Genomic DNA, 26626 nt, shown 5'->3' with positions numbered 1-26626 from the left:
CCCCTGGTCTAAGGGATGTTTGTATACGACGTTTCGGGAGTTTGCTGTGCTCAGACAATGAACTATTTGTAACATAATGTTCGTATAATGAATCATTCTCACAAACATTTCAATTGAATCATTAATTCCTTACACAAGTGGGGTTTAATATTACTATTAGTAAGATAACACGAGTTCTGAATCGAGATTCCCACAGCGGTGACTAGATCGATGTTTTATTTATTTACAGTTTATTTAACGACGCTAATTCAATAGCTCAGACAGTGTAGCGTCGGATGAGAGGATGATAGTGAATTGGAAAGGATGTGGAAGTAAGCGGTCCCGGACCACGAAAACCCAGTCAGGTTAGCTGATCTCCAGGCCGAGATTTGAATGCGCGACCTCCCGAATACGAAGCACGATACCGGTGTTATGGGTTGCGATGCCGTGTGGACCACCAATTCGAAGGAACATACTATGTTCGACCCAGAAGATGAAGACAGTATGTTCATTCTAAATGATGGTATCTACCCATGAGTCCTCACGATGTCACAGCCCAGAACATAGACAAAGGCAGACGCGTTTTTAGTCAAAATAAGAAGGATTCATAATTCGGCAACAGACCGTAATATTTTCCACGATCGTCATTTTTTATACACATTCGAATTCCTATAGAACGTATTCTTAAATATATCAGCACACAAAGTTTCAGTGTTAATTACGTTGCAGTGGTTAGTAATTAAGTTTCATAAGCAGGAGGTCACTGGTTCTAATCTAGGCATAGAAACCGGTAGACTATGCACAGATTATCTTCTTTATAGCATAAAATGTCTGTCAGTCCCTGTAAGCACTGCGTCATCCTGACTTGCTGAAACTATTGCTTATAAATAAAAGAAACCATGAAATGAGTTTGGGTTTGGGATATCGATTTGTGACGGGGTGTAAGTTACCATAGTGATATAACTGCTTAGTTTATGGGAAGGAGGGGGTTTGGCAGTACTACCAACCTTCAAGGCGAAGTCAAGCACTGCAGCAGTTGAGTGACACAGAGAGAGCTACAATAATACGATGTCACGAGATCATGCCACTTGGTCTTGTCATGCATTGATTGTAATGCTAAGAATATCGTACGACCGATCCTATTATTAATTACAAAACGACACTGATTGGCTCAGCGCTTGTAACGTGACGAGGACAATTGCCTGACGGCGAGACCGAAGATGGCTGTCTTCTGGTTTGTTGCGCCGTGTAATCTGGTACAACGACGCCCTGATGATGGAGGCAACAAGGACCTCTGAAACGTCGGTAAACTTCTACCAGACTACACGGCCCAGAAGACAGCCATCTTCTTTTGAGGAATAAACTCGCTACCAAGCGTCTAGGAACGACAACTAAAAAATACACTGAAATGTGGCAACGTTCGTACATTCGAGAATGAATACTTTCACGACAAAGTTGGGATTAGATAAGATTGGGGAAGCTACAACCCAGAAGACAGCCAACTTTGACAAGTTCAGGGTTCACTCCATCGTTTACACCAGTGGTATTCAACCTGGGGTACGCGTACCTCCGGGGGTACGCGAAGACATCTTAGGAGGTACGTGAAATTTAAAAAAATATATATTAGTTTATGATAACACTGAATAATCAGTGATGTAATTTATTTAATTTATTTTAGATGTAGATTATATACTATGTATAATTTGAATTATACACCAACAACTTTGGGGGGTACAAAGTTGAAGAGAAATTATATCTGGGGGTACGCGAACAAAAAAGGTTGAATACCACTGGTTTACACGGTCTACCAATACATGTTCTTCCTCTTGGTTGTAGTTCGAACTGCAAAGAGTCTACGTTGATGATAATCTTTCATCTGGCATTCTGTTTACACGCCCTAGTTCAATTTATAACTTATTACCTGTCAAAAATATCATGTCACGAGACCTTATCTGACTTTTACCTGTTTCTGATAACCCAGGTATCTCTCTCCCTAATGTGAAATAGGAACTAACATTGTTTAACGTAATCTAATGTGTAGTTCCGCTCTGTTGATTTCCTATTTGAATTTTCTTGACAGTTGCATATGAATTGGAATTTATAGGTCAAAGTAAATGATTTATAGTGTTCAAAGCTGTATTTTTAACCGTTTTGTATTAAAGTGAAGATGTTCATTTGGCGACGCTGTATCTCAGACTACACGCTGACTAATAAAGACACAGCGAACAAGGCGACTAAGTTAAATTCTGAAAAAATTGTCAGGTTACAACTCTTTGAAGTCCAAAATTCTGCAATGACAGCGACTTTCAAAAAATATTTAATCAAACGATAAATAACTGTGGGATACTTCACAAATTGTGACAGAAAACGGTGTTCAGCTTGACAAAATGTACATTGTATAAAGGAACTCATTTTAAAAATTAAACGAGAAATCAATCGACATAAAACAAAATTTTTTACGACAATGATTGCATTCACGCTGTTCTGCTCTACCAGCTTTTAACCACATCTCCTGAATCCACTACTTTCTCTTGCCCTCACAATGTATTCTTTCTTTTATTATTTTATGTAAAATTTCATTGAATTTAGAAAAATACTGGATAGTGAAATGTAAACGAACGTCATATTACCAGCAACATCACTTCCAAGCTTGTCAGGGTACAACAATTACAGCCAGAAGGGCTTTCATCATTATGCAGCTGTTTTCGGAAACATAAACATAATTATCTCTTGCCTGCATCATTTAGAACAGCTGGAACACGTGCATAAATCAACAAATATCCATGCTTGCACAGTCTTCTTTCTTTTACTATAAAAATTTGTGATTTCGTCGTCGTCAATCAATTACGTCATCAACAATGTCAACTATAAACAAACTCGGCATTGTTGTGGAACACGACAATGCCGAGTACAACACAACAATGCCGAGTTTAGTGTCTTACTCAAGATTTTAAAACGCAACCAACCCCCCCGAGAGGGGGTTGGTTGCTTTTTAAACACTTGATCAAGCTCCCCCGAAAGGGGGTTGGTCAAGTATTTTAACCCTCCATTCGGGGGGTTTAGTTTAGTTTCTTACACAAGATTTTAAAACGCAACCAACCCCCCCCCCCCCCCGAAGGGGTTCGTTGTTTTTTAAAAACTTGATCAAGCTCCCCCGAAAGGGGGTTGGTTGATTTTTAAACACTTGATCAAGCTCCCCCGAAAAAGGGGGTTGGTCAAGTATTTTAACCCTCCATTCGGGGGGTTTAGTTTAGTTTCTTACACAAGATTTTAAAACGCAACCAACCCCCCCGAAGGGGTTCGTTGCTTTTTAAAAACTTGACCAACCCCTCCGAGGAGCTCCGAAATAAGTAAAAATGTCCGAGGACACAACAATCATGGCTGCCATGTGAGAAACTGAAGTTCCGATAGAGTACAGCACATGAGCACCGAGAAAGAGCAGTATCCCGTATTACAAGGACTATGCCATGGATCTGATTCCTCAGACGCAAAGTCTTGGCGTTGGTTGAGGTCTTCAGTCAGTTTAATCCAGCTTTTTCCTCCCCTCCCCCCCAAGCGCCTACATGGCATATAGTGTGACAGCGTTTTTTTTCTCAGCCTGTCGTCTGACGCAGATAACGTAACACGTTTAGTCAATTTATTTTCTTTCCACGGTTTCCTGTTGCATCCGAGGGACAAGAAACCTTTCCTGTCACAATTTCTGAGAACTAATATCTAGTTTTTGTCGTATTTTCAATTATTATTACCATTGCCATTTTATATGCAGACATTTTTAAAATATACACAGATTAATACAGAGTTACATATTTTAAATTTGACCCTGCAACAGTTTGTACCTGACAATTTTTATATGAAAAATTTATAATTTACGGTGGTCTTTTAAAAGTAAATAGCATGTGTGGAACTTATATATAAAGCAGCTGACGAGATAATAATCAATTTATTTCTTCAAATTTTAGCGGAGTGAAGAAAATAATAACTAGAAACAAATTAATAATTTCTCGGGTCGGATGTGGCTCGCGGGACGCCAGTTGTCCACGCTAACATAGCTGACCGTTTAATAAATTAAGAAACAATCAAATGTTCGGTTACGTTAACTTTTTTGGGCCCATGGGTAGGGGAATAATTATCGGTGATCCGTCCTTGAAACTGTTGGGTATGGAACATACGAAGAGGTTAGGTTGGATGAAACGCAAGCAATTTGACGTGAAGAATGTAGTCGGGGCCAACAACCTCAATCTTGAGTTACGCTGCGCTTTGCATCCGGGTTCAGCGATTCTCAAAGGACAGGAACGCTACGCGAGGGTATTTCTGAAGAAACACCGCAGTTGGCAATACTGAAGCCTTATGGGTAACCGCTAGCACGCGTCAGATCCTAACCAGACCCAAAAATCAACCAAACCATTATTATACATGAATAACACGTGTCAGAGATGACAGAAAACAACCCATCGTCAGTAATGGCGAGAACTGATTGATATTAACCCTTTGAGCCCGACACTCATGTGATTAATATTTAAGAATTAATTCCGTACCGCAAAGAAAACACAGCACTTCACCATTACAAAGATCAACTGGTTAATGCTGTTTAAGGAAATGATCGCTGTTTATTTTGAGAATCATAGTAAACCAACCAACCAAAAAGCTAACTGAGGGCGGAGGCCTGCGCAAGCGCAAGCATCGTCCCTACCTAGGTGAAACCATTCCTGCGCACAAGGCGCATTGCTGGAAATGGTAAACAGTCTTAATATAAGAAACGGAAATTTTGCTGTCGCTAACAGGGTTACGTCGTGGCGGGAGCCTCGACCATTCAAACTGGGATCCGTTGCTGCTGATGGGAGGTCATCCCGTCAGGCAAGTTGTCCAAAGGAATTTGGTTGGTTGGATCTCCGGGGTTTGAACCCAGAGAGGGAGGGGCCGTTTCGGCTGAAGGCCTCTGCGGCATGGGGGGAAGATCACTTCAGCTGATGGCCTCCGTGATCGGGGTGGGGGTGGCGGGCCGTGCCCCTATTAAGTTATACCCTGGCATTCGCCTTACAACTGAGGAAAAGCACGGAAAACGTCAGTCAGGGTAGCCGAGTAGTCTAACCACTCGTTGTGCCGACTTGGCCGTCTTTTGGGGACGGCCTCGGCTGGCCTGCTGAACATCGGTCGCCCTCGGTTGCCCTTGGGCGACCTCTGGCAGCCCTCGTTCGACACGAGTCCCACTGGACACAACCAAAAAGCTAACTGAGGGCGGAGGCCTGCGCAAGCGCAAGCATCGTCCCTACCTCTCTCCAGGCTGTGCCGGTGGGGGTCTGTAAATATGGAACCAACCAAAAAGCTAACTGAGGGCGGAGGCCTGCGCAAGCGCAAGCATCGTCCCTACCTAGGTGAAACCATTCCTGCGCACAAGGCGCATTGCTGGAAATGGTAAACAAGTCTTAATATAAGAAACGGAAATTTTGCTATCGCTAACAGGGTTACGTCGTGGCGGGAGCCTCGACCATTCAAACTGGGATCCGTTGCTGCTGATGGGAGGTCATCCCGTCAGGCAAGTTGTCCAAAGAAATTTGGTTGGTTGGATCTCCGGGGTTTGAACCCAGAGAGGGAGGGGCCGTTTCGGCTGAAGGCCTCTGCGGCATGGGGGGAAGATCACTTCAGCTGATGGCCACCATGATCGGGGGGAGGGTGGCGGGCCGTGCCCCTATTAAGTTATACCCTGGCATTCGCCTTACAACTGAGGAAAAGCACGGAAAACCTCAGTCAGGGTAGCCGAGTAGTCTAACCACTCGTTGTGCCGACTTGGCCGTCTTTTGGGGACGGCCTCGGCTGGCCTGCTGAACATCGGTCGCCCTCGGTTGGCCTTGGGCGACCTCTGGCAGCCCTCGTTCGACACGAGTCCCACTGGACACAACCAAAAAGCTAACTGAGGGCGGAGGCCTGCGCAAGCGCAAGCATCGTCCCTACCTCTCTCCAGGCTGTGCCGGTGGGGGTCTCCACTCTACTCCCTCGGTTGCGGCACTGCCAACCAACTGACTCTCGAGAATCATAGTTCGTCTGAATAGTATTTAAAAGAACTCAGCCCGTACCGCGAAGAAAACACAACTCTTCACCATTACAAAGATCAACTGGTTAACGCTGTTTAAGGAAATGATAGCTGTTTATTCTGAGAATCATAGTTCGTCTGAATAGTATTTAAAAAAACTCAGCCCGTACCGCGAAGAAAACACAACTCTTCACCATTACAAAGATCAACTGGTTAACGCTGTTTACTGTGAGAATCATTCAAACATTCTGTGGGGACAATGAAATTTATCGATTGTTGAACAGGTGGTACAAAAAGCTACCATTTATCTGGTTCAGGATAAAGTTCAGTGGTGGGCTGTTGTGAACACTGTAAAGAACATGATATTTTATAAAACGTGGAGAATATTTTGAACAGCCATTGTTCACAATTTCTTACGTTGTTTTGCTCTTTGAAACTCGACCTTACATTTGTGCCAGACTTTTACGTTACACCCTCTGTCAGGCCTCTGCGTGCACTAAAATAACACTGGGTTAAAGAATCGATTTATCGGACCGATCAATCGATTGTGTGGCAGCGTTAGCGAATGCTGAATTTTATTAGTACAAGATCGCTGTCTTGACCACGTCCGCTTCGAAGTTGTTTTTTCATATATTTATTCGTGGGTTATTATTTTTGTAGTTAATTTTAACCACCTGGAGTTGTTTTGGCCTGCTCTACTGCTCAGAAACTTGGCGCTCTAGTAGCGAATTGTACGAAAGACCTTGGCCTTGACAGATTATTTGGGAGGAATTTATTATAACCCATTTCCTAAGGTATGTAAGGTTCTTTGCCAGTTCATAGAATTTATTTACAGCAGGACTACGTGGGTGGACGCAGTGCTAGAAACGAACGTGATGCTGCGAAATCCAAGCGTTTTGTTACACAAGATCGCGTGACCTTGAATACTGAGTTGATGTTTATTCTACCAGGCGAAAAGCCAATCACTAGATCCCGATGGATGCATGACACTCACGTGATGCAGAAGACGAAGGCGTGGGAAAAACAAAAACAAAACATTGTTCAAAAATGTGTTACTCAAAACTCTTGGTGTTGTCTTCTAGTGGAGCAGGATTAATTGAAGATGTCTGTCTTAAGTTACGGGCGAGATAGCTGATAAGGCTGGTGACTTGTGCACATGTTTTTTATGAAATATGAGAGACCGTTCTCAAATTCTGAAAAAAAAATGTCAGCATTTTTTAAAGTTCCAGAATACAGTCTGGTGCGAAGTGAACTTCATATGAATGCATTGACGAAACTGTACTGTATTTAACGTAGTCGGTATTTGCAAGTCATGAATAATTAAAGTGCAGTACACAAAAGCAAGACCCCCATGTCAAGGGCGCGTTATTATTCACTGCGCCTTTCGACCCTCCTTTGTTTTCACGTCCGCCATGTCAAACCGGAACAGTTCCAGGTGCCGCTTTGCATGTCGGGACGTTGTCTCTCGCTGAACATGGCGGTATTGGTTCGTATTCGAGAGGTCTAGGGGTTCAAATATCGACTCGACACGTGCCATCTTCACTGAGGGCTTTGTGGGTTTCCCCCGGACAAATGCAGGGGTTAAATGCGATTTTTCACCCGGTAATATCAATTCCTGTTCAATTATCAGAGAGGGAGAGAGTGTGTGTGTGTGTGTGTATTTCGGTGGAACATACCGCCTCCATCTTCAGTTTTCAAGTCGGGGATACAAGACCACAGGCTTTACAGTACTGAGCGTTCGGGTAGTATAAGACGCCATTTTTTTGCCTACTTGAATGACCTCAGATGAAAATCATTCGCTGTCTCGATTGGATGATGGACTCGAGGGTGTCCACCCTGAAACAACACGGTCGATCGTCACGTGATTTCCAGAGGCTTCGCCAGTTGTATTTTCTTATTTCTGAGTGTATTAACCAGAACAGCGCCAAATTCTTCCGCCAGAGCTGGGGCTTGCAACGTCACACGCGAGCGGTTGGGGGGTGTCCAGGTATTTTTCGAATCGCCACCGTGTGGAATGGAGAGGCCAGACGCGACAGATCTGTACTCCTTTTTGATTCCAGTTTTTTCCCCTTCGTGTTTCAGATACAAAGTGAACGTAACTCCGAAGGACCAAGAGGCTCTCTATTTCAACAACGATGACAAGGGCAGTTTCGATCCATTCAAGGAGAGGAAGTTGGATCACCCCACCACGTAAGTCCTTGGTTCTCGACAATTATCAACCCATTGCCAGGTCAGAGAAGGCTCTTGGCTTAGAAACTTTGACTATCGCACACGTCGTGGGGCGGTGACAGGCGAGTATGGAGCTTGGTGGAATGGTTTATATATCTCACTGGCATGTTGTTTATTTATGATTAAAACTTTTCCTGCCAATTTCTCCTCCCTCCCCTCCGTGACCATAGAAAAATCTTCATGGCCGTCCAGGGGTACCGGCAGCCCCAACTTTGGGGCCTCATCATGTGGAAGACCTGATAAATATTCGCTGGAATGACAATTCTGATAACATACGCCAATAAAATTACAAAACAGTGCAAGTTCAGCTTGTCCCTGTGTTGTGTTCCAGGGACTGCGACACGCTGACGCATCTGCTGAAGGCGTCCCTAGGTACTGGCATTCTGGCGATGCCCGACGCCTTCAAGAACGCGGGTCTCACGGCCGGAGTGATCGGCACGGTCCTCGTGGCAATCATCTGCACGCACTGCGCCTATATCCTGGTGAAGTGCGCCCACGAGCTGTACTACAGGACGCGAGTGACGGCCATGAGCTTCGCCGACGTTGGCGAAGTTGCTTTTGCCAATGGTCCGCCATGGGCTAGGAAGTTTTCCAAGATTGCGAGGTAGGAAACGCCTGCCACTGGCCTTACCAGGGCATCCTACCTCCTCCCGCCATTCTAGATCAGACTGCGAGCCTCCGCCTTCTTCCTCGTGGTTGATAATTGTTTAAAAATTGTTTCTTGCATTTTGTCTACGTGTTGCATCCGACTTTCTCTATACGACTGAAATTTATCCTTAAAGGTGACTCTCGTTATAAGCGCTTTCGCTGTCCGCGGATGTATTTCTGTATTATGAAGAGCATTAATATTCTACCCGCGACCAAACTTTGAAGCCTGTTACTTCCTGATGAAGATTACTGATAGGCGAAGCACCAAAGAATTCTGACGCCAGTTTAACATCAAAATGGCTTCATGTTTCGCCTTTTACGCGATTCGCAGGAACGCACTTGTACCGCGCTTTCGTTTTTATTGGTTAAAAGCCAAAGTTTTACGATCGCACGATAAAATCTTAATAGCGTCTCATTTCTTGCACATGTCTTTATTTTATTGGTTACTTCACTACGTACTTTTCTTTCTTTATTTACTTCTTTCTTGGTGTTATTTCTCGATGTCCGTCTTCTGGTCTGTAACGCCGTAAGGACTTGTAAGTTCGTACGACGTTTCGGAGGAACATTCAGCATTCACACGCAGGGCTGAATCGTATCTCTTCCCTATATGTTCTATGAATTGGCTTCATAATGACGAAGCCTCTTTCTCGTCGTCGTTACTGCGAAATTGAATAATAATATTGCGGCCAGAATCTGAGTTTTCTGGGTTGTACAATCGACCTGTTTAAATATTTGCTTGGTACAGCCGAGGAGATATTCGAACTTCGCTTCCTTTATCAGCCCGCCCTTTCTCAGTAGCGACATCTGGACTTTCTTATCAACCAATTTCACGGAAGTCAGTCGCTCAACTGCTTACGAAATTCACTACCTTTCATGCACCCGAACGTTCATTACCGTGTTCAGTACCGCCACTGATTTCACACCGTGCGCCAGATTAATCCACTTCAACTACAAGAACAACAAAAATTTGTTGCGTTTGTAGTTTGTTTCACGTGTTCGCGATGTCTCTCTCCCGTATCATCCTTAATTTCATGACGTCATTGGTAGGATAATATTAAAAGAGATCTGAAACAAATAGCGCGGGAGAATGTGAAGTGGATTTCACTGAACCAGAATAGAATCTAGTGGCGGGCTTTTGTGAACACGGTATTAGATCTTATGATTGAATAAAAGGCGACTATTAACTTGCAAATCACAACTCTGCTCTGTAATCGGTTATTCTGGCAATTTTTAGGTAATAGAGTGGAGTCTAACACTGCTCAGCTATCCTGACTGAGGTTTCCGTGATTTTACTCAGTTATAAGGCAAGAGCCGGGGTATGATTTAAAAATGGCACGGTCCAGATCCATGATCTACACCGCGGATGTCCCAGAGGTCCTCTGGGTTCAACTATCAGACGCACATACAACCGAAGTTGTTGTTTTTTTACGAAGGACAGATTATTTTCCCCGCATCATCAATAGCCCTTCGTCAGAACACGTCTAGGCCTTCACCCCAGACAAAAATCCTGGTATTTTAAGCCCCCCCCCCCCCCAGGTAGAACGGCAGCGATAACTGATTCCAGCCACGTCTTTCGCACACAGTAATGGTTTAACCTTTTTCGCAAAGGCGCCATCTTGGACTTGCGCAGAACGTCGCCGTTCGTTGTTTTTAGGTTAGGTTGTTCTGCTACGTATTCTAACTTTGTTTCGCTAGAATTTCTCATAATTTCCACATTCCAATATTTATTCTCTGGCCATGGATAACCTAAACTACACGTGCATTGCACACATGTCCTGTTCCAGGCAGACGATTCTCGTGAGCCTCTTCCTGACGTACTTCGGAACGTGCAGTGTGTACACTGTTATCGTGGGCAACAACTTCCAGCAGGTACGTACAGCATAAGAATTCCTCCCATTTAAATATGTTCAGTAATAAACCGTTAGTGATGAGCATTTGTTACCTCAACAGTGGCATCAAACGGAACACTCACGCGTTGGTACAAATAATTGACACAATTAACAAATTCCTACATTCGTGAAAAAAAAAGTCATCGTTTACCGATGAAAGCCGGTCGCAAACTCAACCCGTCTACTATATTTCTGCTCGCGCGGTGCTTGGCTCAGTAGACGGGAGATGTCAGCACGAGCGAGTGGAGGGAGCCATTAGGCTGAGGACCAATGTAGACAATACGAAACTCTGGTCTCACCCAACCTGTCAGCAAAAACTTGTGTTCCTACCTGTGTAAGCTTCACTCTTTCTTCAGTCGGAGTCTGGTGATAACGGAAACGTTCCTTACAGTCCACTTTCGTATTCATCCGCCCGGTTTGCGTCCAGATCCGAAACAGATGATGACCCGAGGTCTGAGACAAAATTGTCAAAGAATATTTTTTTTGTCTAGGCGATATGGGGGAGCACAAAACGATCTTCACTTTACCACTGCTTCTAACAAACAGACCTAACAACCCTCAAGCTTGATTCCACGATGAGAGGCGAAGTAAACATTTATACCAACCTTCTTTTTGCTGTCAACACGGTAACTGTATACTACCTGTTATAAAAACATTCAACTAGCAAATGTTATATACACCCGCACTATACACCCATCACGGTGGTAAATATGTACTGTCTGTTCCAAAAACATTTAACTAGCAAATGTTATATACGCTTGCGCTATACACCCATCACGTGGTGGTAACTATACTATCTGTTCTGAAAACACTAAACTAAAAATGTTATATACGCTTGCACTATGTACCCATCACGGTGATAAATATGTACTACCTGTTCCAAAAACATTTAACTAGCAAATTTTATATACGCATCACGTAGTGATAAGTGTGTACTACCTGTTCTGAAACATTCAACTGGCAAATGTTATTATCGCTTGCACTATACACACTTACCACTGTGGAAACACGACTCCTTGTACAGAAAATGAACAGATCAATATGCCAACACCGCAGAACACAAAACGTGTTCCTCGGAGTGAATCAAAATAATATGAGCTACACGGCCAATACAATGCCTTAGTCAGCGGGAGTTTTCGCCATATCGAAATGGCAGCCATGTCGGCTGATCCTTAAAACAAGATTTCCCAGAAGTAATATTACTGAGCCTAAGACTGGCGATAATGATAATAGCTGTACTTAGTCCCGTTCTTCGCCAAAAGGACCGACACTAAGACAAATTCATTTCTATTTTTGTATTTAGAGTAATTTAAGCGCCGTGCGCGTGTTCTGTTACGTTAAGAACCCTCACTCACTCCAGAGACCGACCCTCCCCATCGCTGTACTTCTACTTCGCCTCTCAAACGCCGTGGAATCAGGAATAACGCCTCTCGCGGATGGATCCAAATATAAGGACTCTGATCAGTTCTTAGTGCAAATGCCATTGGATTGCGAAAAGCGTCCTAAAGAAGGTCTGCGGGTATGGCCGAGTGCCTGGAATCTGATGCACTTAAGACGCTTGGAAATCATGCCGGGAGGGTAATTCTTCTTGTTTTACGATTACTTTCAGAACCGAACAGCTTTGTATACTGCGCCAAATTTGGTTTCTGCCCCGCGAATGTTTCAAACGCAGAGTGTCACGTGTTGGAGAATAAATGTTGAGACGTCCGATGCCAAAAAATGTCATGGCGTGATTCAGCATTTTAGGGCTGTTACTTGAATGTAGCAAATCACATGAACAACTTAAAATAAACTCGAGTCTTTAATTATTTTTTTAAAAAAAAGCTCTTGCACATTTCCTGTAACTACGTTGAAATCAACGGAGTCCGAAGGCCGCAAAATGAACTTATGCCACATTTTAGCCAAACTCCCTTCGTAAACTGACACCTCTTTTGGTGCATTATAATGATTATAATGATTGCTGGACTTTTAATTCGAGTTAAGCTTTTGGTTAACTCAAACGAGAAAGCTGAAGAACTTAATAACACAAGACTTTTGATTATAAATGTTACGAAAACCGGTCGTTTCATACATCTTATGATATCAAGAGTTTTTGACCGAGCTAATGAACCTGCTGCTCTTATCTCCTAGGTGATAGAATATCACACCCAAACAGCCCTGGACCAGAGGGTGTACATCGCAGCTCTACTGCTGCCCCTCATACTGCTGGGGTGGGTACCAAACCTAAAGTACCTGGCCCCTGTCTCAATGATCGCCAACCTGTTCATGGCTGTCGGCCTTGGAATCACCATCTATTACCTGGTTCAAGATATTCCCGACGCAGCCACGCTGCCCCAGTTCAACGCGTCCTTAAACACAATACCGCAGTTCTTCAGCATCGTCATATTTGCCATGGAAGCTATCGGAGTGGTAAGTTCAAGGAGAGTGCACACAGCGTGTCCCAAGAATCCCCTCATTCATATGTCAGCATCAGCCAGTGGACAATGTGTACTTAATTTTCAGCGCACGTAAACAAAACTAGAAAATTACAGTTCACGTAGGATTACATTTTATGTTTCTAGATGTTCTAAAATAGACTTTTATAAAGAAGTTAACTTCTAGTGAGATATTCATTTCGTATTTAACATCGTATTAGTTTGAACGTCCACATCGGCTCTAGGTCTCACCCAGACTTTTATTCAGTGGGTCTCTCAGGACACTTTCCTCTGGTGTAAAGTGGCCGAAGGCGTGAACCTATCCCCCCCCCCAAAAAAAAAAGGTGGAGCTTAGATAAGCACCAGAGACCTTTACCTTGGAATCTTTAAGCATTCCGTTCTGCTCTATCAGCAAAGCGTCAATCAAATTGCGATGCAGGACTCGAAACTGACGCGTGAGAATTTTATCGTCTTATGCTGGGAACTCTAATCGATTTGGTTGCATCATTATCGACGCACTTCAGCGCAGTCACATGAGAAATTAAATTGATAGTGCGTCTATCATTTTACGGCAATTCTTAACTTATCGAAATTTAATGCACATAACGAGGATTTAATGTTTTCAGGACGGCGAGTCTGAAGTTGGCTGTGTTCTGGGTTGTAGCGCCGTGTAGTCTGATATTTACCGACGTTTCAGAGGTACTTTAGAGTAACCGATTTTCGACCCCTTGCGATGTCCACGTCCTCGTAACTATTTCCAAAAGTCTGCTGAATTGTCAGAGATCATACGAAAGTGTGGGCTCTGTTCATAAAATTCTCCAACTTGTTTCTTTCTTTGTGGGTCGTTTATCGTTCAATTCTATCTCTGTGACTAAGAACGAGAATATTTATGGTCCATTTCTTTCAACGTGGGATTTCTTGCCAGGCCATCCCGCCACACACATTCTTAAGAATGCGCCACTTTCTAAGATCCATTCCAATATAATTTTCTTTGATTTCGAAGCGGTCTCCTATTCAAGAAATTTCTCTAACGTGTTTTGTCTCACCAATCTGAAGACGCATAACTAGTTAATCGCAAGATGCTTTGGTTACACTATACACAAAAAAAAACCTTTTTAGTTGACCATTCTGTTGTAAAATGCTTTAAAGTTCTCTGACGGACACACATGCACGCCCATTCGGAATTCGAACCGAGGACTGGGCGAACGGAAAGCCACTGCGCGAGGCACTCGTCTGGGACCGACATCGTCCGTGGGCTCCTTGCCAGCACCGGATCGGCTGAAATAGAGAATCTTACACTACCCGTGCGTCCATAAATACACGGACGGGGTCGTCCACCGCCAAGGACCGCAGTGTTAATTGCCCTCGCTCGACGACAGGGACCCTGTTCAGTCTGCGTACCAATTATCGAGCGTTTCAGCACGGGCAGGCACGTCATCCACGTGCCAGTTCTAGGTTGAAACAAATGGGCACGATCATGACGAGGCTGTACTTATTGTTATTGGCGACAGCGGAACACTTTTAAGTGCAGAATTCAACGATAGTAGATGAGTCATCGCCCTGATGATGGAGGCAGCAAGAACCTCTGAAACGTCCGTAAACTTCTACCAGACTACGCGGCGCAACAACCCAGAAGACAGCCATCTTCAGACTCACCGCCGTGAAAACCTCAAATACTACGAATTATAGTAGCCGGGACCAAAATATTCGTTCTGTCTGCGTCATTAGTTTGTAGTTGGAAGGAAAGCGAACGTATATACTATGCAAACCAAAAACATTCCTGACACTGAGACAGCGAGGTACAAATTACTGCCGCTGGGAAATAATGTTTTTTATATGGACTGTATATTCTTCCTTATGTCCCACTCCTCTGATCCCACTGCTTTTACTTCTTACGGGCGTGGAACGCACAGATTCGCCCCGACTACTGAACGGGATTTTTTTTTTTGAGCCAACACTTTCGTATTCTGATTTTTATACCAAATATGTGTTTAAAGTTCCTCATATAATTTGTGATCTGTACATAAATTCATATGAAGTTACTAGTTTTGTACTAATAAGAATCTGAGACATTTATTTGATGCTATATTAATCTACTTTCAAATTGGAGGAAGGCAATTTTTTAAAATCTTAGTCGGACGTATGTAACTACGCCTGGATTCTGACAATACTAGTGGAGAGATGCAAAATAAAATCTTCCCCTACTTGAATAAGATATGAATCCTCGGTTTGATACACGTGATAATCCGGAGGTAGTGTAAGACCAACTACAATGTTTTATTTATGTAAGTAAAACAAAGGCTCTTCATAAAGGAAGTTCCGGGTGGTGACTTTCGTTCAAATAAAACACGGCTGGCAAAACGCCACGACCAGTCGTTGAACTGTGGTGCTCTATGCCAGCGTGAACTTTACAACTCCGGTTTCCAGGACTTGCTTTCTGAACAACCATCACAATTTACATAATCTTCTACCGTTAACATAACCTATACGATATGTAAATGACGTAATAATAACGATTGAGAACATTTCATTTGTAAGACGTTTCAAAATACAGATGTCCCGCCCTACCTCAATCTTATCGATTTAATAACTTCAACAATATTCGATAGCAGCCATGCTTCTTCGACGCTTCAGTGTTAAACGCGAGGTTTAGAATTTTTAAATAATTGTCTTCGGTGTTTTAATGGTGGAAAGTCCTTGCCAACCACGAAGGGGGTCTTTTTTAACATTGCAGTCTAAATATTCATACCAGGCTCGTACAACAAACTGCAACGGAGATGAAGTGTAACACTTCGCAATTCCGAGGGAGCACCTACCGTCTGTTTACCTCAGCCCTGATAATTTGCTGTGTTCCTTTCAGTTCCGCACCTCGTAGGGTAAATGTGAGTGGGAATTAGTTTCATGGCTTGGTCTAGACCAGTGGTATTCAACCATTTTTTGTTCGCGTACCCTCATAATTTCTCTTCAACTTTGTACCCCCAAAGTTGTTGGTGTATAATTCAAGTTATACATAGTATATAATCTACATCTAAAATAAATTAAATAAATTACATTACTGATTATTCAGTGTTTATAATAAAATATATATTTTTTAAATTTCACTTACCCCCGGGGTACGCGTACCCCAGGTTGAATACCACTGGTCTAAACCATATCTCCCTTCCCCATCAATAGATATAATTCAGTTGTCAGACGGGATTAACTTGTAGAAGATTAAAGTGGCACACTTGACTTGCTGAAGAAGGCCAAGTGAAGTGGAACCAATAAATCACGTTTTAGACAGGACGTATCGATAGATAAGCAGCTAGGATACCTGATATCAATGTTACGAAAATATTTATCAAATGATGAGTGAATTATGGGGAGTGCATAATGAATTGATGAAAATTGACGAGATTCACAGTAGATTTTGCAAGAAAATTAAGGAATCAGATTCGGCAGAGGTAAAATTATGAGTTCAACACTGAAGTAGTGAAGATGGCTGTCTTCTGGGATTATGGAGGCAGCATGGACCTCTGAAACGTTGGTCCGCATTTGAGATGTGACAGATGCGAAACAGAATTTTCGTCACGTCACTTTTTGCAAAGGTCTGTTGTCCCGACCAACCATTACATTGGCTTTGTCTGGAAAACATTAATGGTATTGTTCGCGACTGTAATCTTGAGACTCGCAAGGAATACAGGAAGTCCGAAGCGTTAACGGCAAGTCTCAAGATTACAGTCGCGAACTGTCGTCACCTTTGTCCATGACGGTCTGCCACCAAGAGCTACAAGGAGAGACACCCGATTTGCCATCAGCTGTGCCAGACAAACGTTCCCTTTGTGCTCTGAAGTGTGTTTTAGGCCCGACTTTTGTTTCAGGTGATGCCTTTGGAAAACAACATGAAATCACCACGTCACTTCCTTGGTCTGGGTGGAGTTCTCAACCAAGGGATGGCTGGTGTGACTTTGATCTACATCCTGTTAGGATTTTTGGGTTATCTGAAATATGGTGAAAAAACTGAAGGAAGTATCACCCTGAACCTTCCTCTCGATGAAATGTGAGCATAATTTACTTCGCCTAGCTGTAAGATGTCCGCACTTGTCGTCTGAAGTAATAATCTTTCAACATAAAATAACCTCAGTGGTGGATATAAATTTGATAACGTAATAAAATCTCATTTAAGATATCAGTAACTGGAAGAAATGCTCTAAGATAAATGCACTGGTGTTTTAAACAAAACACGCAAAGGGTTGAATAACTTACAGACGAACTTAAGTCGCTGGGACGGAAAATAGGTTTTTGTCATGTGGTGAAATTTCTTTTAAACATTCGCGTCGTAACACCAAAGTGCTAGTTAGATTATTCTGTGACTGTATAAAGTATTGTAACTGTTTCAGCTGTGACAAAGACGAGCCCACTCTTTTGTTTCAGACCTGCGCAGTCAGTGAAGATCTTGATCGCACTTGCAGTTTACTGCACGTACGGCCTTCAGTTCTACGTGTGCCTTGAAATCGCTTGGAACGGAGTCAAGGATACTTTCACCAAGCGTCCCGTGATATCAGAATACGCCATTCGGACATTCCTCGTTGTTTTAACAAGTGAGTGACCCGTCTTGAATCTTGTAGCAGTTCAAAACTTTATGGGCAAAACGTCCTTTCGTTACTCTATACTTGAGACAATTACATTCAGCAGCTTTTGTTTCGTAGATTGGAAATGTTTCAATATCCCTACTTATTTCGGCAGTTAACAGTTTCACTGCTGATGGTTCAAGATATCCAAAGTAATTATCAAAGTGTTCGCAAGTTTTTGGGAATCAAAACATATATTGATTTTTACATACATTCTATGTGAGCTGGCATAGCTCAGTCGGTATAGTTACTGGCTACGGACTGGGCGACTGGGGTTCAATCCTCGACCAGGGCAGAGGATTTTTTCCTCTAGCATCTGCGTCTAGACCGGCTCTGGGGCCCCGCGCATCCTCCTATCCAATGGGTACCGGGGTCCTTTCCCAGGGGTAAAGCATGGCCGAGGCATGATGCTGACAACTCCCCCCCAAGTGCCTACACGGCGTATAGTGGGACAGCTTTACTTTTTTTCTTACATACATTCCATACAAGCGTCTGAAGTACTATCAAAAACGCTGTAGTCCGTTTTAAAACACGACAGAACATCACAGAAGTGACTGTGTCAGGGGTACGTAAATTAAGTTAAATCCCGTAACGTGGCTTTTCAGATTGCTATAGAGGACACCCAGAAATGTGAACTGTTTTTATTCCTTCTTATAGTTGTGCTGGCTGTAGCTGTTCCCACAATAAGCCCATTCATCAGTCTTATCGGCGCATTGTGCTTCTCGATTCTTGGGCTTATCGTGCCGGCCTTCATAGAGGTCGTCACATTCTGGGACCACGGACTTGGACCCGGGCGTTGGAGACTTTGGAAGAACGTTATAGTCAGCATATTTGGCTTGATGGCACTGGTTTTTGGTTCCTACACTAGCATAAAAGAAATTGCGAAACTTTATACTGATTCGCCAGAATCATGAAATGTGTACGCAGTTAATAACACAAGGCTGTTGCACCTCAGATATAAAATCACCTTATACTGAAGCCACAGAAAGAAGTCGCGTGGGCACTGGGGACGAAGCCACTCGAGGTTCCCCTCTCCAGCCCAAAGCACTTCTTGTTCATGAACAGAATAGCTAGAATTGAATACGTGATAACATGGCTGAGAAGGAAGAGCAGCTTAAAGGAGAAAGGAAGGATTCCGACTTCTTTCTGTGGCCTCAGTATAGTAACGAAACCTCTTATGATTCTTCCCTTCTTTACGAGCCCCACTGTCATTGCTGTGGCAAGACGATATTTGCATTCAACTGTACCGGCAAACAATAACGAAACGTAAAAATGTATAGAGTGGTTGGACGTCAGTATACACCGAGAACCGTAAATGGGATTCATACTGAAAGACTACCAATCGGTCCAATATTCTTCCTGCAGTTAAGACAAGCGGTGTTAAGGGAAACCAGCATTTCAGATCAATTCCGAAGACTTTAATACATTTTTTATTTCCTATATTTGTATGATGTGAGCCAGCATAGCTCAGACAGAGTGACTGGCTACAGACTGGATAACCAGGGTTCTATTCCTGATGGGGGCAGAGGATTTTTCCTCTAGCCTCTGCGTCCAGAATGGTTCTGGGGCCCACCCAGCCTCGTGTCCAATGGGTACCGGGGTCCTTTCCTGGGGGGTAAAGCGTGGCTGGGGCATGACGCCGACCACTCGCCCCCATCTAGTGCCGAGGTTAAGAATGAGTAGGAGCTATTAACCCCCCCCCCCCCAAGCGCCTACATGGTGTATAGTGGAACAGCCTTACCTTTACTAAGTTTGTATGAGTTATGTTCATAACTTTATACATATTTAGCACAATCTGTAATTTTATCCACATGCTTCTACACTTTCTTGCAATTAAGTATTTGTATACCCCTTGTGAATGAAAAGGAAGCGCAGTTGTGACCTGTAATGCATATATAACAGCACTTTCTTCCGTATGTAAGATAAATTAAGTGGGTGGCATGATGACAAGAAGAAACTACTTATGTGCAGCAAAACAACCATGAGGAAAAAACAGTTGTTTATTTTACACACAAAATTCCTATCTGGTAAAGCATATGAATGTAAATGATTTTGATGATACGAATGAAAAATGACAATATTTATCTGTGAAACAAGAATTCTATTAATATGTGCCTACAACAAATGTTACACAGAACGACAGTCTTGGAAGATTAGTAGTGCACCAAGCACTGAAAGGTCCGGGGAGTCAAGTCTCATGAACGTCAATCTGCACAATCTTATATTCAGTGTTTGAGAGACAAGTCTACAGAAATTTTGTATCTATTCATGTCAAAATTAAGTGATTTTCTGGGCAGTAAGTATTTCTTCAAATGCAGGGTTTTTTTGTTGTTTTTTTTTCCCCCCCCAAAATATATGGACTTTGGAAGAATGGAATCTTGTTGACTGAAAAGACTTAATATGCAAACTAAAAAATGAAACGAAGGAAACGCGGAATAAAGGAAAGAATACTTGCCACATAGCCAAATTCGACACGTTCAGTAACGCTGGTACAAAAAAGAGCTGCTTCGATTCTGGCTGTTTTACGAGTGGACCGTCCTTTTTGCAGCGGAATGTTATTATACACTGTAACATATATAGGGGACACTGTCAGCCAATACATTTTCTGGCTTCTGCACTAGATGGAAATGTGGCTAATTTTTTAAAATATGTTTAAAATTTAACTTACAACCCTAATTGGCCAAAAGTAAACATTATAAGTAGGACTCGAGATTTTCACGGCGGTGAGTCCGAAGATGGCCATCTTCTGGGTCGTAGCACGGCAGCTCCGTCATAGGGGCAAAGCATCGCCCTGATGGAGGCAGCTAGGACCTCTGAAACGTCTGTAAACTTTGACCACACTACATGCTGCTGCAACCCAGAAGGCAGCCATCTTAGTATACAGCGTGTTTTCTTTATACTAAGTATTCCAACAAATACCTAAATCTATTTAATAAATGTAAAGCGATGATTGCACGTCTTTTAAGATACAACGCACTGGCATTATCCAAGAGCCTCACTTTCTCGTTGAATTATATCGCTAGCTGCCAACATGTCTTGGTCCCGTCCCATTTCACGGTTGGTTATAAAACGGGCAGTGAAACCCAACTGCCTTGTCTTCACTTCGAATGTCGAGAAATGGGGCGACGCGTAGTTACTTGGAAAGCCTGATAGAGATAGATGCATTAACCCATTGCCCTGCAGCTGAAGTGGGATTTATTTTTATTCGATGTATTTCTTTTTCATCGAAAATGACTGAGGAAAGCCTAGTGACAACTGATACCCAATAATGATTTGAACTAGATAACTCCTGAATGAGTAAACCACTGTCAAAAATAAGGTGTGGTCCAGAAATTTCTTGTTAAAACATTAAAGCACGGTGCAGTCACATGAAAGTGGGCCTGAACACACATGAACACTACAAAACACTTTTATTTCATCAAAGCTCTGTTCATTGACAGTCGCATTTCTTTCATTATCACAACCTCATGTTCAAATTAGTAATGCCCTAATTAACGATGCCTTTTCAACTGAGAGGAACGTGGAAAGCCGTTGTATATAAAAAGTGACGTAAATTTCTCTCTTAAGGTCATTTTCGTGCGTCTGATCTTTGTACCTTTTAACAAAACAGTTACCTCCAAATGGAAAAAGCTTGCGTCTCTAACAACGGCTCACAAAATTCAGTCAGACTATCAAAAATCAATTTTGACACTAAATGCCACGGCAGACATCGGAGTACATGAGCTATTCGCTTTGCCACTATAGTTGACGGTGATCCGATTTCACCGACGGCACGTTTCTTCAGATACGCGTACCAACTATAGGATGAAGAAAATCAGTTGAAGTTCGCATGAGGATTAACAGTCGAGAAATGCCACGGCAACACATGAGAAATTTTAAACGATGGAAAGCCTGATTATAATGTAAAGGGTTAACTGCCATCTAGATACGAAAGTTTTTGTTTTTTGAAACGGGAAGATGAAAGTGAAATTATTCCGTGTTACTTTTTAAAGTATGTATATTTCAAAACTTCAATGCATAGTAGATTTCCAGCCAAAAGAACGTACTTCACAACACTCTAGCTAATTTATCGTTCGATAAATACCTGTTTTGTATGATTAATTGGAAATGTAGTGTGTAATTACCCAGTTTTTAATTAAATTATCTGTTTGTGTTTGATTATGTATTTTAAATATCTTACATTCCTAATATCCAGCAATTACAGACAAGACTCAGAACTTTGGTGGTTTCTATGAAGCACGACAGTCTGCGTAGAACCGGATGAATTTGGGCATGCGTTGAAGCTTCTGTCTGGCTCTAAAAAGAAAATAATAAATTTTGGTATTTTGAACAACTTGTGTATGATTAACATAATTTAACTGGTTAATAAAAGTGTTATACACAGGATTATTTAATGAATAGTGAGATGAGCAGGCCATGTAGCACACAAGAGAAATGCAAATAAAATTTTTAGCCAGAAAACCTCAGGGAAAGATACGACTGGGTTTAGACAGAATGAAAATTTCAAAACAGAGCTTTGAGAAATTATGCATGAAGCCAATGACTATTTGACCGCTAAGTTACGGCTGAATGGCAGGATGGCGTGAACATGGTGACGAACTTTTGGGTCTCGTAAAAGCAGGGCGTTCCTGACTAACCGAGTACAAATATTTCAAGGAAGATTCTGTGCTTGAAAAAGGAGAAAACAGAAGCTGAAAGATCTGTAAATGTAAACGGGTACTAGGGTGGATGATTTCCGACACCTGAATTTAAAAAAATTGAGGCGAAGAGGACTTGACTGAGATTACGTGATTCTGCTAATTCAACAAGGAAGTCCACATGTGGTTTCTTGGGCTCTCAGTTGAGTTCCTTCTGAAGTACTTTTATGCCTCTTTTCACCAGCTTCAGTGCGGGTACTGGCTGATGGACGATCTCCCCTTGAATTTAGTCGCTGTATCATCAACTCTCTGCAAACATCTGCATCTTTGGGCATAAAACCAGCTCCTCCAAACAACACAGTTTGGCAGCACAAATACAATTTTGACAACTGAAGTTTGTGTCTGTCCCTAGAAAAGGTTGATTTTATCAGAGAATTCTCATGCATGGATTACCTGACCAGTCGCAGCTGAATGAAGGAAGACAATTGTTAGCACATTACGAAGGTGCATCCCATAAGCGACATGATTTCTAAGCATTTGACGTGAGAACTTCATTCCGTCTATGCTTCATGTGTCAAACTCATTGATCAGTACGTGAAGAAATGTGAACAACAACTGTAAGGAAACTTCACGAACATCTGTCCTCGACTGACTCATCACTAGAAGAATCAGAATCACCGCTCTCAACAATACAGTCACGATCGTCTTCAGAATCATTAAAATCCTGTTCAGTCAGGTTCTTCAAGTGCACTGATTACTTCCTCATTAATAAGCTTTGCCATTTCTTATGGAAGAAAACAGAATTATAATATTACTCTGTTATAAACAATGTCATGAAACACATTGTATTCAACAATAACAGAGAGTTAACGGTGTTTCCCTCCCAGACGTGAGGTGTGCAAGGTAGTCGAGTCATGTGGTCGCCGGACACCGCGGTCAGAATCGGCAGTAAGCATTCTGCTGCAGACGACCGATTGTGAACAGTGTCTTACAGAAATGTTACGTGCAGTTATTGATAATTTAATTCAAATCTGAGCAATTAATAAAAGACAACATTCAATATTTAAAGCAAAAATTAACTCAAGCTGGCATAATTAATGGCAAATAAATATTTAATATTTTATTGTTCACTTACGTCTTGTGTGTAATTAAGGTTTGTTCTGAGCCACAAGATGGCAATTTGTCTGCGCTGGTTTGCATAATTAACTCTGTACATACCAGAAAAGAATCTACACATTCCAAAGTTAGAAATGCAACACTGGGAAAAACTAAGCATGTGAGAGACTAGAATTTTTGAGAATGAACAGAGAAAAAATCTTCACACACACATATATATATATATATATATATAAAAACCTCGGCACCAGATAGGGGTGAGTGGCCAGTGTCATGCCCTGGCCGCACTTAACCCCTGGGAAAGGACCCTCGTACCCATTCAATAGGAGGCTGGGTAAGCCCTAGAGCTGGCCTGGATGCAGAGGCCAATGGAAAAATTCTCTGGCCGTGGGGAATCGAACCTGTCATCCAGTTCGTAGCCAGTCACTACTCTGATGGCCATTATCATTTAATAATTTGTTATCTGAGCCTGCTGCATGCACTGCAGTTCCTTTTGCATGTCAGATAAGGCATGATAGTAATTCAAATATAAATAACAACCAAGAAGAAAACTTCTACTTTCCATATTAATCACAGCACACACAATTTAACAGAGACGCAGCAGCCAGGCCGACAAGAAAGCAAAACAAGGTAGAACAAGATATCGCTGTTGCAGAACGGCAAAATATACTCAGATTTCAATGCCGTGGTGCACTGAGACTTCTCTAAGTCTCAACAACTGATTAAAAAGTATCTGCGACAACTAAAAAGTTATCTCCTTGAACATACCTGATCACTCTCCAACAGCTTCAGGTTTTTCAGTTACTTCTCAAGAGGGGCATAGTTAAGAAGCTTCTCGATAAGATCGACATGTCCTAAGAGCATCCTCCGGCAGCAGTACCTCTTCAGTCCTAAGGCATCAAGGGCATCCCTATAACAAATAGTTCAAGCTGACAATTTTGTTGCTCTAAGATTACGAACAGGGAACTAGGACAAATAATGATACAATTAGCAGTAAAATACGTGAATGTACTATCCTGGCATATCTCAAAACAATGTATTCCAAACTTACAATTTACGAAGTTCAAACAAAGAAGTCGACAGTGAAGACGATACAGAAGCTGTGAAAATACTGAACAATTCACACACAATTTTCAGAAAACGTCCTAATCAACACCCCACAAAGTTATTCTTTATTTTATATTACCTTATCATATCTGAATTAAAGTTTTATTTACTGTCACTGCACCTTTTACAAACTATTCTGATATAACTAATTTGCCAACCCGAAGACAGCAAACAACTTGCAGTGACTGACATTTGACTGCCGCAACTTCTGTCTATATTAACGTCTGAAGTCACATAATGATTCACACTGCTCACTGGATCACTGGCATTTAACTCTGTTATCAAAGGCCAAAGAGTCAGACTGGTCTGAGTTATCTGCTTTTGTGTGTATGCACCAAAAACAGAATACAAATTCAAGCATGTTGGAAAATTTTAAAAAAGTCACACAGAATTAAACATTAACTTTATTGGTGCATTTATAGGCACCTGCAAGGTAACAATGTTTTGCAAGAGAAACAACTGATCATCATAATATTATTAAAAGATTGTACTGAAAATAGCATGGAAAAATAATACTAGGGAAAATGAGAAGTATTAATTATGAATCACTTCACTGATGAGCACAATATGATAAATGAAAGTAACACTTCATTATAACATAATGTAAGCCTGGATAACTTCATGTAAATGATGTATCCTCTTTTTGCAGCAAATTTAAAAACATTGGCAGAAAGTGGTCAATTTATGTACTGGGCTGTACAAAAAACTCACTCACCCCTCAGTATATTCTGCTTGTAGCAATCCTAGATATGCTTCCCATTTGTTGCCTATTACCTTCCCACATGTAAAGCAGCGTATTGGTATAATCATAGCTGTAATGCTGAAAAAAAATTGGAATATTAAAAAAGCAGAACTGTACCACTTAGCTTTGCTTACAGGAGACCATAATATGGATTGTATTAAATACAACTATTCTCGAATACATATTTTTGTAAATTTAGTTTTAAATTATGTGTATTTTTAACTAATACCGTGTTTCGAACAGAAATACTTAATCAGGCATCTGCAATTCAGAACTTCACTTCGATACTGTGAAGGTACAAAACACCTCTACCATGTTTGGAGAACACAATAGTAGGGTTAGGTAGCGTTACAAGTACAATTCATACTATTATATTAGTTCTCCATTTCTCACGAAACGGTTTTGGATTACATCTTTTCCAATTGGCTTATACGTGTGAAGTACACAATACATGAATCTATAATTTAAAAGCACCTGTAACAGATGCATTACACATTTTCGCCTTCTGCGTCAAGGCACACCTGGCGCAAAATAGTGACCAAAATTTAGCCGTCGATAACAAATACGCTACAGCTTTCAGCTTAACTTCAAACTTAAACTTAACTGTGCTCGAACTGATACACTACAAAACTGACAAATTAATATTAGCCAAGCAGGTGAATTCAATAACATGCCCTTCAGAAACTGCCAATGTGTTCTTACCACAAGCTTAAATGTCAGGCTAGACCTGATTATCGGATGGCCACTAACGATAAAAGACTATCGACTAAATTGAAACAAAACAAAGTATCTAAGAATTAGAATCTTTCAAAACAATAATTGAATACATACATTTATTCGGTTCAAAACCACAGACGTATTTGCGTTATTCGTTTGAAAGATAGTATTACGGACGTCAACACCAAGCATAAAAAAACCCACCGACGATGCCAGTACCCTACTTCCGGGCTTGCTTCTGATCCACAGATAAAAAATTCATGTGAAACTCCAGTGCAATTGGTGGGCAATATAGCGTCGTGCGTATTGTGCTGCGCCCTGTGAATAATTTACAAATAAATAAAAGGATTACGTGACAATAACCCAGTCGGTAACTACCCTTCAACTTTCCACATAACACATACCATGAATAATTTTTAAACCTTGCTATAGTACTTGATTCATGTCTCAGAGAAACGTGATCCATCTTTGGGGTAAAAATGAGCAAATGTATAACAATTTTCACATAAT

The 26626-nt window shown here is 41.8% G+C and overlaps 2 protein-coding genes across 6 annotated transcripts in view; one reads left to right on the top strand and one right to left on the bottom strand.

Annotated features, from left to right (window-relative positions):
• path (solute carrier family 36 member pathetic) overlaps positions 1-21955 on the top strand; it is a 63850-nt gene extending 41895 nt beyond the window's left edge. For 2 of the 3 annotated variants that reach the window (XM_022059052.2, XM_022059051.2), the window contains 7 exons: positions 8090-8197; positions 8568-8840; positions 10669-10753; positions 12904-13182; positions 17048-17226; positions 17601-17767; positions 18455-21955. In XM_022059052.2, coding sequence (XP_021914744.1) covers positions 8090-8197; positions 8568-8840; positions 10669-10753; positions 12904-13182; positions 17048-17226; positions 17601-17767; positions 18455-18711 — 1348 coding nt within the window. In that variant the 3' untranslated portion in view covers positions 18712-21955. Of the gene's footprint in view, positions 1-1439; positions 1577-8089; positions 8198-8567; positions 8841-10668; positions 10754-12903; positions 13183-17047; positions 17227-17600; positions 17768-18454 lie in introns of those variants that run through there. The other variant, XM_022059053.2, reaches the window with a different exon arrangement.
• Polr2L (DNA-directed RNA polymerases I, II, and III subunit Rpb10) overlaps positions 1-26391 on the bottom strand; it is a 67072-nt gene extending 40681 nt beyond the window's left edge. The window contains exons 1-4 of one of the 3 annotated variants that reach the window (XM_087341267.1): positions 26231-26391; positions 25373-25477; positions 24319-24460; positions 20145-22093 (exon numbers count right to left, since the gene is read on the bottom strand). In XM_087341267.1, coding sequence (XP_087197393.1) covers positions 24352-24460; positions 25373-25467 — 204 coding nt within the window. In that variant the 5' untranslated portion in view covers positions 25468-25477; positions 26231-26391 and the 3' untranslated portion in view covers positions 20145-22093; positions 24319-24351. Of the gene's footprint in view, positions 1-20144; positions 22094-24318; positions 24461-25372; positions 25478-26101; positions 26170-26230 lie in introns of those variants that run through there. The other 2 variants (XM_087341278.1, XM_087341269.1) reach the window with 2 other exon arrangements.
• Between the last annotated feature and the right edge of the window lie 235 nt (positions 26392-26626).

This window comes from Zootermopsis nevadensis, unplaced genomic scaffold (assembly GCF_977971745.1).
Source record: "Zootermopsis nevadensis isolate Lab colony 2312 unplaced genomic scaffold, Znev_1.0 Znev_ptg000003l, whole genome shotgun sequence".
Classification (NCBI taxonomy): Eukaryota; Metazoa; Arthropoda; class Insecta; order Blattodea; family Termopsidae; genus Zootermopsis; species Zootermopsis nevadensis.
The sequence above is the reverse complement of the archived record's forward strand: the minus strand, read 5'-3'. Positions and strand labels throughout refer to the sequence as shown.